The sequence below is a fragment of the Strongylocentrotus purpuratus genome, unplaced genomic scaffold (genome assembly GCF_000002235.5).
Source record: "Strongylocentrotus purpuratus isolate Spur 01 unplaced genomic scaffold, Spur_5.0 spur5_scaffold_13, whole genome shotgun sequence".
Taxonomy (NCBI): Eukaryota; Metazoa; Echinodermata; class Echinoidea; order Camarodonta; family Strongylocentrotidae; genus Strongylocentrotus; species Strongylocentrotus purpuratus.
Genome location: NW_022145598.1, coordinates 15,055,923 through 15,071,872, shown reverse-complemented (window position 1 = coordinate 15,071,872; position 15,950 = coordinate 15,055,923). Strand labels below are relative to the sequence as shown.

At 38.3% G+C, this 15,950-nt stretch overlaps 1 protein-coding gene across 1 annotated transcript; it reads left to right on the top strand.

Annotated features, from left to right (window-relative positions):
• The first annotated feature begins 248 nt into the window (after nucleotides 1–248).
• On the top strand, nucleotides 249–15,699 carry LOC591383 (cysteine sulfinic acid decarboxylase). Its single transcript, XM_030982984.1, has 13 exons — nucleotides 249–574; nucleotides 1,595–1,743; nucleotides 2,475–2,600; nucleotides 6,525–6,615; nucleotides 7,862–7,968; nucleotides 9,148–9,263; nucleotides 9,985–10,064; nucleotides 11,051–11,105; nucleotides 11,748–12,011; nucleotides 12,961–13,163; nucleotides 13,577–13,628; nucleotides 14,357–14,446; nucleotides 14,791–15,699. Exons 1-13 carry the CDS (start codon nucleotides 390–392, stop codon nucleotides 14,974–14,976), a joined length of 1,704 nt encoding a protein of 567 aa, XP_030838844.1. The 5' UTR covers nucleotides 249–389; the 3' UTR covers nucleotides 14,977–15,699.
• The last annotated feature ends 251 nt before the right edge of the window (nucleotides 15,700–15,950 follow it).

Genomic DNA, 15,950 nt, shown 5'->3' with positions numbered 1-15,950 from the left:
CTTTGTATTTGACAGGCCATTATCGTCTGCTTAGATTCAGAAGGTGTTTACTCTGTATAAAGCGCTATAATGTTAGTGCCGTTATGACACTCAGCGGAAGTTATTTGCTGCGTTGACATAAGACTCCATTGCATAGCACGAAGATCAAATTCTATGTAGGCCTATACAGCTATCATAATACCAATTGTATGGGTGTCAATTATATAGGCCCATTTGGTCTATCAAAAGTCAAACTGTATTTGTGAGCCTGATTCGTCAAGTCGCGAATACTATTCATTTTCAAGACACTGTCCATTTTCGGTCAGGATTTGCCCTTTGGAACCTTACGAGTGGGACTGTACATAAAATAGAGTCTATTTACGACGTCTACATAAATCTTTTAGCTTTCGATGGCTTCGCTGACCCGGCTCGTGCGTGCATTGTCCGCCGAACCGTGGGTGCCCGGTGTGTGGGCAGGTTGTGTAGCTCGCTCAGCGTTCATTTCTTCGTGTGACTCTGTGAAATCACACGGAGCGCAAACGGCAGCTCCACCTGTACCTTCGAGCATTCGAACAATTCTGAGATTTCAATCGCAGTGAGTATTGGCACGGTCTTTAATTCCTATGAATTATCTTTGACTTTATCAGATTGTGTTTGACTAATTAAAGCTAAAAGCAGAAATACCTCACCCTCCACTACCTAGTTCAACATACTGTAGACATTTACGTGACTTAATTTATGATTTAGCGCTGTGACAACAATACTCCCCTCGAATATGTTGATCTGCTTAGTCTAAGATTACATACCTTTTTCTCTATTATATTAGAACATTGACTTTTTATACTATATAATATATATATACATATGGGCTACTATATTCATTCATATTGAATGTAATTATTTTCCTCTCATTTTATTATTGAAAAAATAATGAAACAATCACCCATGGATAATTGTCCAATGGCCCGATTGGTGTCGGGACGGGCGCAAGCCGTTACCCCTTCGTCAGCCACGCCCACATTTATTACCGTCCCCACTGGTATCACATTTTGGTAATATATGTGACAAAATCTCAAGAAGTATGCATATCAATCGAGGGTTAACCATGACTTGAAAATACAGGACAAATGGGGTTGTTTCTTTGTTTCAATGGGAAGCCTATATATTATGTACCCTATAATTTTTTATGATGGTTTTCATGAACTTTTATTTTCTTCATTAATTATGTATTGATGATGGAATAGATTCTTCTTCTTTTTTTCCATACAAGGGTTGTAAAGCAACATAATTTTTTGCAGTTATTATATTCAGGGTGCATGTATGATTGAACATTTTCCTGAGGGGAAAATAAAGAATTCTGATTTCTGTTTTTAGTACAGAGCAAATGGAATCGGAGCTCGCAAGATATGTCACAGCGTTGCCAATTTATGTTTCATTGATCACAACTTTAAAAAGTCATAACTTTCAGGAATTTGCTCAAGCTTTCACTGACATGTTTCTCTCATTTATCTGCTTCTATTAAAAATTAGCTTGATATCAGGGTGGACTTCATTTTAATTAAATCACCATTTTTATCTATTTAATAAATATTTCGTCATCATTTTCTCATCTCAAGGTTCACTCGAGGCGTAAGGATGACGGACAGTGAACATCCGGGGACCATGATGACGTCATCAAGAGAATCCGAAAAGGAGTTTCTCAGTAAAGTCTTTGACCTGATTCTAAAAGAAGGAGTGGAGAAACAACTCAACGGGGACTGCAAAGGTTTGTCATTATTTTTTCTCTCGATCAGTTCCTCTTTCGCTTCCTCTTTCTTCCTTTCCCCATCTCTCACTCTCTCCTCTCTCTCTTTCTCTTTCTCTTTGTTCAACCCTGTCTCTTTTTCCTGTCTCTTTTAACCCACTTCGTGCGTCTCTTCTCTTCTCCTGTTTATTCATTCAAATGACATTGAATTATCATGTATTCCTTATTTAATTTTGTTATAATGTTAGCTACTCACTTCATTTTTGTTATACTTGTTATCTTCATTATGTGTGTTTCCTACCTTGAATATTTGTGAACAGCAGTCTTTTTTACTCTTGAAATTCCTACCTTGAAGAAAAAAAGGTGTCAATAATATTAACAATCAGTCATTTTTGTAGCAATACATTTAATTTAATTTATCATCATTCATTCTGTTTCCCAATCTCAACTATGAGCAAGATTTTTTTTTATAAGGGCCCACTTGTTAACAAAGTTTGCCCTCCCCCCCCCCCCCCCCCCACTCCGGTAAAGGGGTACTTTTCACGCACCAAAGTCCGGATCGTAGTACACAAAAATCCGGCCCGTATTGACTTTACACACCGGACTTAGGGGCGTGTTTTCAAAAGGAGGGAACGTGCATACGCGTACCATGGGGGGGGGGGGGGGTAAAAGAATCGGGGCGGAATCAGGACTTACGACCATGAATTCCAGGACTCTTATATAACTTCGGACTTCTTTTCTCTTGATACCAGTTGTGAATTTTAAGCATCCCGAAGAACTGCTCAAAACTTTTGACTTCAAACTTCAAGATGACCCCGAGACGACAGAACGACTTCTGGAGCTTTGTCAAGATACTTATGACTACAGTGTGAAGACAGGTAGGCCTACAACCAGGGCGTCGCCAAAGGGGGGGGGGTGTGGGGGGGTGCGACACCCCCCCCCCCCCCACCTGTCAGGATATTGTCGGTAAAATTGCGCTGCCGTCGGGAAAAAGAGAAAAGGGGGAGGGAAAAAAAGGGAGGGAAAAAAAGAGAGGGAAAAAAAAGAGAGGGAAAAAAAGAGAGGGAAAAAAAGAGAGGGAAAAGAGAGAGGGAAAGGGAAAGAAAAGAAAAAAAGAAAAGGAAAAGAAAAGAAAGAAAGGAAAAGAAAGGAAAGAAAGGAAAAGAAAGGAAAGAAAAGAGAAGAAAGAAAGAGAAAAAGGAAAAAGAGGGAGAGGAAAGAAAGGAAAAGAAAAAAAAGGAAAAAAGAAGAAAAAAGAGTGAAAGGGAAACAAAAGAAACGGGGCATGAAATAGAGGAGAGAGAGGGGAGGTAAGAGCCTGAGAGAGGAGGAGTGGGAGTAAAAGAGAAAGGGGGGTTGTCGGGTGGAGTCGTCTCGTCGAGGGAGCAAGAAAGACACGGGTAAATATGTTGCTGTGTCGGGTCAGCTGTGTCGGTTGCTTGCTCGATCCTCGTGTACTATATCAATGCAGAAGTTTGAAGTCGGTGAGATGTATATTGTCGGTCGGCCGAAAAGTTTTTTTCCCTCCGAACTGTGACTTCTTATCCGCTGTGACGACTTCGAGAGTGACTACAACTACAATACTTGTATTTTCTCGAAGTTTCACTTTCCTATAATATCAGCTAAAGAAATCAGAGGTTTAAAATTTTCGGGGAAACTAAATTCAAAAAAAGTTTAAGAGTCAACAACGGTACGACGAATCGTCTTCCTTCCTTTATATTTTGATGAAACGCCAAAAATTCCGCGCTTCGCGCGGAAGGGGAAACTTCATTTAGGCGAGTCGAGAACGGTACAACGAATCGTCTTCTTTATTTAAGGAAACGTCATAGCTTCCGCGCTTCGAGCGAGAGGGGATACTGAATTCAGACAAAATTAATTAGGCTTATTTAGAGTCGAGAACGGTACAACGAATCGTGTTCTTTCTCTAATAATTTAAGAAAAAGGTCAAAGCTTTCGCGCTTCGCGCGAGAGGGGATAATGAATTCAGATGTATAGGGCTTAATAAGATTCGAAAACGGTACGAGGAATCGTTTTCCTTTCTCGATATTGTGATGAAACGCCAAAAATTCCGCGCTTCGCGCGGAAGGGGAAAACTTCATGTAGACGAGTCGAGAACAGTACGACGAATCGTCTTCTTTCTCTAATAATTTAAGGAAACGTCAAAGTTTCCGCGCTTCGCGCAAGAGCGGGAAATTGAATTCAGACAAAATTAATAGGGTTTATTTGGAGTCGAAAACGGTACAACGAATCGTCTTCTTTCTCTAATAATTTAATGAAACGTCAAAACTTCCGCGCTTCGCGCGGGAGGGGGAAGCTTCATTCAGATAAGGATTAAGAGTCGAGAACAGTACACCGAAATGTCTGCTTTTTTCTCATAATTTAATGAAACGTCAAAGCTTCCGCGGGGGGGGGGGGGGGGGGGGAACTGAATTCAGAAAAGGTTTCCGCGCTTCGCGCGAGAGGGGGAAACTGAATTCAGACAAAATAATAGGGTTTATTTAGAGTCGAAGACGGTACAACGAATCGTCTTCTTTCTCTAATAATTTAATGAAACGTCAAAACTTCCGCGCGAAGCGCGGGAGGGGGAAGCTTCATTCAGATAAGGATTAAGAGTCGAGAACAGTACACCAAAATGTCTGCTTTTTCTCATAATTTTAATGAAACGCCAAAGCTTCCGCGGGTGGGGGGGGGAACTGAATTCAGAAAAGGATAAACAGTCGAGAACGTACAGCAAATCGTCTTCTTTTTTATAATAATTAAATGAAACGTCAAAGGTTTCGCGCTTCGCGCGGGATTGGGAAACTTCATTCAGCCAAGGATTACCCGTCGAAAACGGTACAATTAATCGTCTTCTTTTCCTAATAATTTAAGGAAACGTCTAAGCTTCCGCGCTTCGCGCGAGAGCCCCTTCACCCACATCCCCCTAATGAGCGCGCCTTTAAGTGATTCTCTTGCTCACTACCGCCCCTCCCTAAAATAAGATCCTAGCTCCGCGCCTGCATTAAAATATATAGCGATGATGCTGACTAAATTGAAGAAATAATTCGTATATTTATGTCGTCGAGGAAAATGACAATTTTGCGCATATGCAAGTAGTCCATACGAAAAACAATTTAGCCTTCGGCCGGAGGTTTATATGGTTGAATTTGAAGATATTGGACATTTAATTTTGTCGGTAATTGGTGGCTAGTTTTGTCGGTAATCGTTGGCCTCTACACCCCCCACTGAAAAAGGTCTAGCGACGCCCCTGCCTACAACAATCATTCTCCAACCATTCTTATTCCCATCGCATACTCTACGATCTGAATACGATCCAATTCTAGAAGAATTTGCAATATCATTTCATATGAACATTTAAACTTCTAAATTCCTAATGATTGATGATTTGACTAGTCACATGATTACTTAATCAAATTCAAATGGATTGCACGCTAATTTGGAGGCGTAAAAGTCGGATCGGAATCGTAGTGACGTCGTAACAGCAGTGCGATTGTCTACGATTTGAAGCCGATTCGATTCGGCTTTTATTCTGACTAGAAAGCTAAAATGCACTATCATTTCGGTTGTTCGTATTCTTATCATCATTAATAATCTACGTCAGGAAGGTGACTATTTGGTTGAATTTCTATATCTGATATATTTATTGCCATTTCTTCGAAAATCGGATCGCATGAAGATCGTGTCGTGTGCGGTTGGCTTCGTGCCAATTGCACAGGATGCGTCATTTTACTAACTTAGAACTGCGTCAGCGAATGTCGCAGTATCTGATGCACTTTGTTATATCGTACCCAAAGTGATTTGAGGCTAAATTAATAAGAGTGGCTGAACTGTGTTGAATTGATTGGCTAATTTGTCTTTGGTGTAGCTGTTGCACACGAAGTGTAATTTCGATTGCGTTATCATGCGCTATAGTCGTGCTAGTCGAAACAATGATGGCAATTAGCACACGCGCCACTATACCAGGGACGGATCCAGGGGGGGGGGGGCACAGGGGGAACGTGCTCCCCCCCCCCCCCCGGCCCCAAAAAATATGTTAAAATCAGCCCTAAATTCGCCCAAAATGTACTGAAAAACAGGGACGTGCCCCCCCCCCCCCCTCGGCCAAAAAAACATTAATTAATTAATTAATTTAAACAAATAAAAATAAAAATAAATATGCCAACAGCTGACCTGGTCACCCCCCCCCCCCCCCCCCCCCCCCCCCCCCCAACGGAGAATAATGTCAAATTTACAAATTTCGTGACCTAAAAATCGTTGCGATTTTTTAGTCACCCAAAAGAAGAAAAAAATATGCTCTTACTTACCCCCCCCCCCCCCCCCCCCCTACTTATTCAGCGGCTGGCTGAGTCGTTGCGATTTCTTTTGGGACTAAAAAGCAAACATATCAATGACTAAATTGACCTGTTTGATGCGATGTGTTCTGTTTAGCCTCTAATTCGTGCTGTGGTATTCAGATGGCCTTTAAACAGAGCGACTTGATTTTTTCCCCTCTTCTCTTCTACCACTTCACAAATATATCGTTAGATGATAAGGTGTGGCAATCTCTCAAGTATTAAGCTGATATTGGCCTACTTCTGTATGCTTCCTTATTATTTACAATTGCAAAATGTATAATGATCGTAATCTAGTGTTTACTACCGTAATGATCATACTATGTAAACTGTTGAACCATGCAGAAATAAATTAATAAAGAAAGAAAGTAAGAAATAGTAATATTTACGGTTTAAACTGCTATGAATAATATTTTGTTAAATAATTGCCAACCTTGAACCTTGACCTTTGAACCTTAAACCGTGTCGTAGGTCATCCTCAGTTCTTCAACACAAACTTCAATGGACAGGACACATTTGGTTTGGCCGGCGCTATGATCTCAGACTCACTCAACACATCTCAGTAAGAATGACCATAATTTTATGATATAGTAATAATAATAATAATAATAATAATCTTTTAAAGTCCACTCCACTCCAAATGTTATTAAGTTAAACCGAAAATGGAAATTCTTTTTGCCCAATTGATCGTGAGCCCGGCAGCCACTGAGCAGCGCCAGATCGACGTTGCTCTATCCTTTATTGTTGAACGCCAAACAAGGTAGCAGCAACTCCCGTCTTTTAACGTCTTTTGGTATGACGCGGCCGGGGTTCGAACCCACGACCTCCCGGTTGTGAGGCGGATGCTCTACTGACTGAGCCCTCCCGAATCGGATTGCAAGAATAGAAAAAGAGAGTAATCACGAATCACAAAGACTTCATTCAAAAAAAATTCAAACTAAGGCAATTTCAATAGCATTGTGCGTCTCCTTTTAAAAATGTTCTAACAATATTAATAACAATTTACATAATCCAAATAAGAGTTATATAGCCGATACAAAAATGTATTAGGCCTATATCGATTTGAAATACACTCCAGTTATATTTGTTCAAAGTCTTGTGATCGTGTTGGAAGAAAGGGCGAGTGGGGGGGGGGAGAAGTTTGAAAAGCAGACAAGAATACCACTCTTTCCATGCATTCTAACTCAATTTGATGACCTTAAAATCAATTTCTTGTCCACCTAATCAGATCCCCCCATGTATTTATGTTATATTGACATCGTCATTGTACATTCATATATATATTTTGTTTCAATGGTGGTCAACAAATTCAAATTCAAATTCAAATTATGTAAGTGCCCCTTCAGTGTGTAGACTATCAGTACGCCATTGATTATATACTTGTGTTTCCAATTATGCTCTGAAGTTAAAATGATACGATTTTTAAAAGAGAAAAATGCGAATACATAACATTACAATTATGACTGACCTCCTTTTCCGGCTTCCACATGTCACCTTATATACCCAAGCATAATCATTTGTCGGGCATACATCTGTATATCTATTTCCACATGACTGTGTCGAAAAGCTTTATTTCTTTACGCAAATTTTCAGCAAATTTATAGTTGGTAAAATGAAAGCTAGATCGACTTTAAAACATTTTTAAATCAACGGGCAGTGAGAAGCGGGGGTTTATAATATTGATTTTCATTCTTGTATCGTTTCTAATTATTATCATGATTACAATCACTATTTATTATATATTCGTAGTAAGATCACAATGCTATGAGAACTTATATATTCTGTTCGAACACACATCTGTTTTTCAGGTATACCTTTGACAATGCTCCAGTGTTCACGCTCATGGAGCACGAGGTATTGGGTAAAATCAGAGATCTTTGTGGTTTCGAGTCCGGTGATGGAATACTGACTCCTGGTAAGCTATATACTCCAGCCCCCCTCCCACCAAAAGAAAATAATCAAATAAATTAATTTATTGACTTGGCTTGGCTTCAGAATCCTACTCATTCTGTTGCAAGAACTTACATTTTAGATTAGCTTTCTAAAAGGAAAGCGTGGTTGATGTGTTTTTTATCATGAAGGATCTGTCCATTACATGCATTATATTCTCAGTACGACCTTTTAGTATTTTTGTTCTTGATACGCCACTGCCAGTCCCGTGCACCAGATTTCTTTCTTTTGTTTAAATTTGTCCAACTATATTTCTTGTAGACACCGAGATGTCAACTTCAGATAATCTTAATGGCTGACTATTAAAGTATATCCTGTTTCCGACTGCAGAAAATTAGACTTTCATTTTCAAGTATAAAAATACGTCAAGCAATAATTTAACTGTATAGGCACACCATTTATACCAAACTCATGAATGCTTCTTCCCAATATATATATATATTAAAGGCATCGTTTAACAATGTTAAATCTGAGATGCACGGCCCTACGTGTTATCAGTGTCTGTGATATGGTGAAATATTGAAGCCCTAAAAAAAACGCGCTTCAAAATGATCAAGAAATACATGTACCTCAAAAAAGTAAAAATCTTTGAGTGACCGGTTTTTTTCCATACTCGTTTCCCACAATAGACTGTAGTGTTATGAAAACCGTTTGGCAAACGCAAAATTTGGTTTCGATTTCCAATCATAAATATCTAGATAATCAGACAGGCGATCGGCTTGTAAAAATCATGGGGTTCCTGACTGACCTAAATGTTTATTATTATCATTGCAGCATGAGCTAAATCTAGGATTTTGTTTCAGAATCGGAGACAAAGTTACCGGATCCCTTTAAGTTTATTTGTTCCTCTCTTTTAAAAGTAAAAATCTTTGAGTGACCGGTTTTTACCATACTCTTTTCCCACAATAGACTGTAGTACGTGTTATGAAAACCGTTTGGCAAACGCAAAATTTGGTTTCGATTTCCAATCATAAATATCTAGATAATCAGACAGGCGATCGGCTTGTAAAAATCATGGGGTTCCTGACTGACCTAAATGTTTATTATTATCATTGCAGCATGAGCTAAATCTAGGATTTTTTTTCAGAATCGGAGACAAAGTTACCGGATCCCTTTAAGTTTATTTGTTCCTCTCTTTTATCAGGTGGTACGCTAGCGAATCTATTTGCAGTTAATCTTGCTAGATATCGAATCAACCCTAATTTCAGAAAACAGGGAATATATGGCTCCAAACCAATGAAGATATTTGTATCAGATCAGGTATCGGCTCATACTTATTTTATCTCATTTATCATTTTTCGATATCAATTTCCATCGAAAAAGTCTCATAAGTCTTAAGTGGTCGCTTTAGTTAGTCAGCTATAATTAGTTCAGTTCAGTTTGAATTTCATCTTTAAAAACATTTTTACAAAGTAAAAACATGCAATTTCATGTAAAAATATAATACATTGTATTAATATACCGTATATATATATATATATATATATATCTTTTTATTGAGCTTAGAATTGAATGCATATCCTTCTACACATTTCTACGAGTGAACACTGTCAATATTTGAAAAAGAAAAATATCAACTTTAAGTTTTAAAAAAAATACAAAATGATAGCTGAAACATAATTTGCAACAATGATTATATTTAGGTGTATGTAAGATTTTTTTTTTTTTTAGGTCGAGGGAAATATAATGGTTTTTTTTTTTGGTACACGGCATTAGTACAGGGCAAATGGGAGGGGAGCTTGCAAGATACGTCACAGGGTTGCCAATTTGTGTTTGATTGATCGCACCTTCAACATTAATAACGTTCTTACTTTTAATTTAGTTTGTGCTCAAACTTTCACTGACCCGTTTCTCTCATTTTCTGCCTCTACTATTAAAACCAACGTAATATCAGGGTGGACTTCCCCTTTAAGTCCAAATAAACTTATATTGTACTTGTCGAAGCATATCAATATTTTGGTGCTTTTATCTCATTTTGTAGAGCCACTACTCGTTTGTAAAGGGTGCTGTTTTCATGGGTATTGGAACTGACAACCTTGTGGTCATACCAACAGACGACAGGTATGTGAAGAAAAAAGAATGGATCGTGAGTTCTCATGTGGATTGTAATCTAATTCGACTATCTACCCGAGACCAGGTGTTATCAATAGTCACTTTAATATATATATGTATACCTCTCTTTAGTATGTTGAATAAATCTAGTCATCTGATTGGTCGAAATCGGAGTCATGATTTTAGCCATGCCCGCCTACCGGTCAATATTTTTGTTTAAGATGCCCGTTGCCCCGGGTAACGGGCCGCATACATTAATTTTGCTGTGATCCCCATTATTTTACGTGTAAAAAGTTTGCTTTGTGCGAGCGCGGTACCAGTACAGTGCTTTTTGTTAGCGATTCCCGATTGATCGTAACATTCAGGCAACTTTCCAGTGAAGATTTACAGACAGTGTCTCAGATTTTCTGTGATGTTTTAACCAGCCTTATCCTCTCTCGGCTTCAAAAGAATCGCCCGCGATAAACAGTTATCATCACAAATTCCGCATCCGATTGGTGACCAACATTCTCTCGCAGGTAGACCTCGAGTTTCGCTGCGTGCCAGATTTGTGCACCCATTAATTAGTGATTGAACTATACGTCTGGCGTCTGCAAAATATGACGCAATTAATGCACATGGAAACTGCTGAGTTTGATGTATATTAATCAGATGAAAAATAAAACAGGGGGAAATGTGGAGTTTTCAGCGCGGACCGTTTGGGTATTTTGGTTTTGAGGGCATGTTGATTTGTGATAGGGGTGGGGGCACATTCTTTTACTTGTTTGCTAAAGGTTCTTTGCCACTTTGGTTTGCAGGGGAGGGGACGGGCACCGGCCGATTTTGCTCAGTGTTTGTTGGTTTGTTTGCTTGTTTTTTCTTATTCCTTTTTGTTTTACTTTGGAGTTGCAATTGAGATCAAGTTCTAGTAGAGATTTGTCTTTTATACGATGTAGTCATGTTTGTTGATCGAATACAAAGTAGCTTTTGTTTTCATTTGAAACGAACATTTACAGAGGGAAGATGATCCCTGAAAAGCTGGAAGAAGCCATCATTTTGGTGAAGGAACAGGTAAAAAAAATAATCAGTAAGAAAAATGACATAAAATACAATGAGCACATTATTATATTTTTCACAAAGTCTTGGGTCTAAAACGTTCACTGCGTCAATTATTCACCACATTTTAACGAGACTTGGTGAATTTTATATTTTTCGAGTTATAATTTTTTTAAAGTTATAAATATTTTCACAAAGTTCTGGTTCTAATGAGGCTTTGTGAATGTTGTTTCTTTTGAGTTAGGCATATTTTGAGGTCGAGAGGTTCAATTAAGTTTTCAACAGAGACACTATCAAGTAAGAAGCCAGGAAGTTAGATAATTTACATTCCAAATATTAACAGATTTGTTAAGTATTACCAAAAGGCAACATATTTGAAATTCATTCTTCAAGAAATATTCTTGGATTTGACATAATTTCAATTTCAATTTGTTTTGCATTTCTCATATTCTTCTTTCTCTTTCTCTCTGCCCTTGGCATATTGTAAAATACTTAAGAATTTGTACTGGCTGTGCATGGAAGCCTCTTGGCATTTTTTTTTTACTATCCCCCCCCCCCCCCCCCCCCCCTCTGACAAATGTGCTGTTATAGTTGTATCTGGCAGTTTATACCAATAATGTGAATTCATCAAATAAAATCACTTTTTTTCTACCGTAGGGCCACATTCCATTGATGGTAGCGGCCACGTGTGGTTCCACGGTCCTGGCCAGCTACGATCCTCTGGAGCCCATAGCCGACATCTGTGAAAGACACGGGGACATCTGGCTGCATGTAGATGCCGCATGGGGCGGAGGGGCCATGATGACCCGGAAGTACAGACATCTGCTCAAAGGCATCCATCGGGTCAAATCACTCACATGGTGTCTGCACAAGATGATGGGAGTACCGTTTCAGTGCACGTCTTTTGTCGTTAATGGCAACGTAAGGAATTTTTTATGTTAAAGCATTCCTGCTGATTGATTAAGATAAAAATGAGATTCACCCCCCTCTGTCGGTATACGTGTATATTTCTGTCTCACCGTCCCTCACTCTCTATCTCTCTCTTTCTCCCTCTCTCTTTCTCCCTCTCTCTTTCTCCCTCTCTCTCTTGCATTCTTTATGCCCCAATTTCTTTCTCTCTCTCTCTACTATACCCCTCTCCCCTCTTTCTCTCTCTCTCCCTCTCTGTCTATTATATACCCCTCCCCTCGATCTCTCCCCCTCTCCATAATTGTGAGAAGATTTGAAGAAGAAAATGTGAGATAGAATGAGACCTTGTTATTTAGGCTACTACTTTGAGGAGATGGAATACAAATAAAGAAAGAGATTAAATCTTCATACCAGGTTCATTTTTTATATTGAAGTCTTTTCAATAAAACCAAATTTTCAAACCAAGTTAGAGGGATGACTCTCATTTAAGGCCTTAGCATATTTGCCTTCCCATATTACATTAGCTCAAAATCTTATTCTGTTCTGAGCTTTGCTAGTCTATAATCGAGTGTTCTCTTTACTGAAAGGTAAAGACCAGTTATGGTCATGCGATTGCATTGTGAAAGAAACGTTGTGGAATCGATCAGAAAAGGTTGATCATCTAGCATCTAGCATCTACAAGGTTCTGGAATCATCAAAATGATAAGAAATTTGGCCCATTCTTCGTAAAGTTACAAGCACTATACACAAAAAGATGTATATGGGACTACCCTATATCTCTCACAGACCATGAGAGAAACAAATTTACCAAATATATGAATTAGTAGGCGGTTTCCCGGCAAATTTTGTATCATCATTTATTAGTTAAAACATATTCTTTCACATGATTGGTAATGAGAGCTTCCATTTCATTTTTTGAAATTGGGGCGTTTCCAATACTGGTCTTTACCTTTAATTGCAGAAGGACTTAATGACCAAGTGCCACGCTGCCAATGCTGAGTACCTGTTCCAGCCTGACAAGTTTTACGATGTCTCCTACGACACTGGAGATAAGACCCTACAGTGTGGTCGTAGGGTGGATATCTTCAAACTCTGGCTGATGTGGAAGGCCAAGGGCAACAAGGGATTCGACGCAGAGACTACTCACAAATTTGATATGGCCAGGTAAATAATTGATTCAAAGCTATTCATCTTCTTATTCTTATGCCAGAGTGGTTATGATGAGTGGCACATGGTACAGTCATCTGACTGAAACAAATGGCAAAAAGTAAGGGGCAGAAAGGGAGAGAGAAGGAAGGAAGGAGGAAAGGAAACATAAAAAGGTTGTTGGTCTGGTTTATTCATTTTCATTTATGTAGTAGGACTGTTGTCCCAGCACCAGTTGGTACAACCACTGCTCACTAAATCTAGTTTAGTTAGGTTATAAAGTTATGAGGGTGGTGAAAATTATTACTTTGGTGATGGACATTAGTATATTTTCGCCCGAGACAAAGATATTTAATGCAGTGATTATAGATGCATCATACCATTCTAAATCATCTTATTAATAAGTGTGGGATCTTTTTCATCTAAAACAGGAGCCTAGCAGATCTCATCAAGAATACTGAGGGCTTTCAACTTGTTCAAGAGGTGAGTGCCTACATTTGATTTGACATGAAATATGTTTTTAATAGAAGAAAATATCTGGTTACCTCAAGCAAAGACGAATCTAGATAGCTGATGAAATCATCTGTCAGTCTACTCTACAGGGCAATTACAAATCATGACATACTCTCTTAGTGACGTAGATAGATCGAGTTGAAAATTCATTTCTAAAGTAGTTCATTATATCAGAGATCGCTTTGATTTATGTAGTGTTGAATCCTCTCCAAAAGTATGAATCCACTCCAAATTAGTGATTTGACTACTTTTTTTTTTAGAGTGGCCGTTTCAACTCTTTTGAGCATGGATTCCACTCCAAACAAAATGATCCCAAATATGAACCATACACTATTAAAAGGGCGGTGTTTCTTCTTGCATCTGCCTCTTTCTCACCCTACCATTGCCTATATATATATATATATATATATATATATATATATATATATATATATATATATATCCCATTTCTCTCTCTCTCTCTCTCTCTCTCTCTCTCCCACTCTTTATCCAGGACCCTGTTTCATTAAACGTGTTATCGATAAGATCTGCCACAGATATATGACAAATCTGGTTGTAGCCAATCAAATGTAAGGATTTCAGTAGCTTGTAACAGATATCATATCTTGTTATTGAGAACATGTTTTTTGTGAAACAGACCCCTGCTCTTATTTTAGTCTTTATACTTGTTATTTTTCTCTTACTCTCTTTCGGTGCAGCCTGAATGTACAAACGTTTGTTTCTGGTATATTCCTGAATGTCTGCGAGGCAAAGAACAAAACGCAGATTACTTCAAGCGACTGAGCAAGGTACATTTATTTGAAATATGTTAGTGAATGTGTTCTGTCATACATTATTCATGTGAACCTTTGTAGCATTCAGTATCAGTTGTCTCAATAATACTTTTAACCAAATGGCAAAGACAAAACAAAATATACAGCTAAGGCAAGCTCAATAGCCCAGTGGATGTCGCCTGCTGATTTGTGAAAATATTACAAAGATGCATTCCACCATCTGAACAAGATTTCTATGGAATATAGTATAGAGAGTATTGAAATAACCTGTTGATTTCTTGAAAGTCTATGCGATCACTTTCTTTTCGATTGTTTGGTTACGGTCTATAATTTTGTCCTTTTGTTTATCTTTGATTCAGGTTGCGCCTCAGGTCAAGGAAGCCATGACCCTCGAGGGTACTATGCTGCTCACGTTCCAACCAAACGAGGTCAAGTCACATGTCAACTTCTTCAAAGTCGGTATCGGTAGCGCCAGAATCAAAGACGAGAACCTGGCTTTCATTCTGGAAGAGATTCAACGATTGGGGAAAGATATCAAGGTTTAAACCGTATCTCTACCTCATAACCACTGTAAAAGTACTGTGGTTTTACTGTGGTTCGACAGGGCACCACTACAATGTTTACCACGGAGTTACCATATAGTACTGTAATAATACCATGGAGTTACCATATAGTACTGTAATAATACCATGGAGTTACCATATAGTACTGTAATAATACCATGGAGTTACCATATAGTACTGTAAAATTACCATGGTATTACCAAGGTTACCATGGTACGGTGAAACATGTATATAAAGACCACTTAAGGGAGACAAGAGAAGGGAAAGGAAAAATGTGGTCTTTGTAGATGGGTGGCCTTTCTGTACAGGTGGTCGCTAAAAACCAGGTTGGAATTTACATGCATTTTGGAAGGGAACAGTGAATTGATTTGTCAAAGTTATTTCAATAATATATGCCTGAAAATTTCAGATTATTGTTACGACTGGTGATATAAACTTTCTGATCATGAGCTAGCTATGACAATTAGACATTAAACAAAATAGTATATTTAAAACATCTGATGTAAAATTGCAGCTGGTATCTAACTATGAAAAAGTTCTGGCATTTCAAACTCCGTTCTCTACATTCAAGGATTAAATCTTTAATTTTTACATATTATGTTTGGAAAGTTGGCCACAAGCAATTCAAAGCACCATATTGCATTGGTGTGATTGTCAGCTTCTTTGTTCGTTCTCGTGAGAATTTTTTCTTTGGTTTTTCATCACCTATCCTTTCTTCTCTTGCAACATATTACTTTTGGTGTTCTTTTTGTGTAAATTCTCTTGTTTTATCTAAAAGTAAATACGGATAAAGGAGTTGGAATACTCTTTTGTACTATTATAATTCAACTTTTCCATACAAATGGAATTGAGAAGATGGTTAACAACCAGACAAAAAATGTGGAAGTGTTTCTAACTGAAAGAATATTATTATACTATTTGTGATGCTTATCCTATATTCATACTCTTAAAGAGGA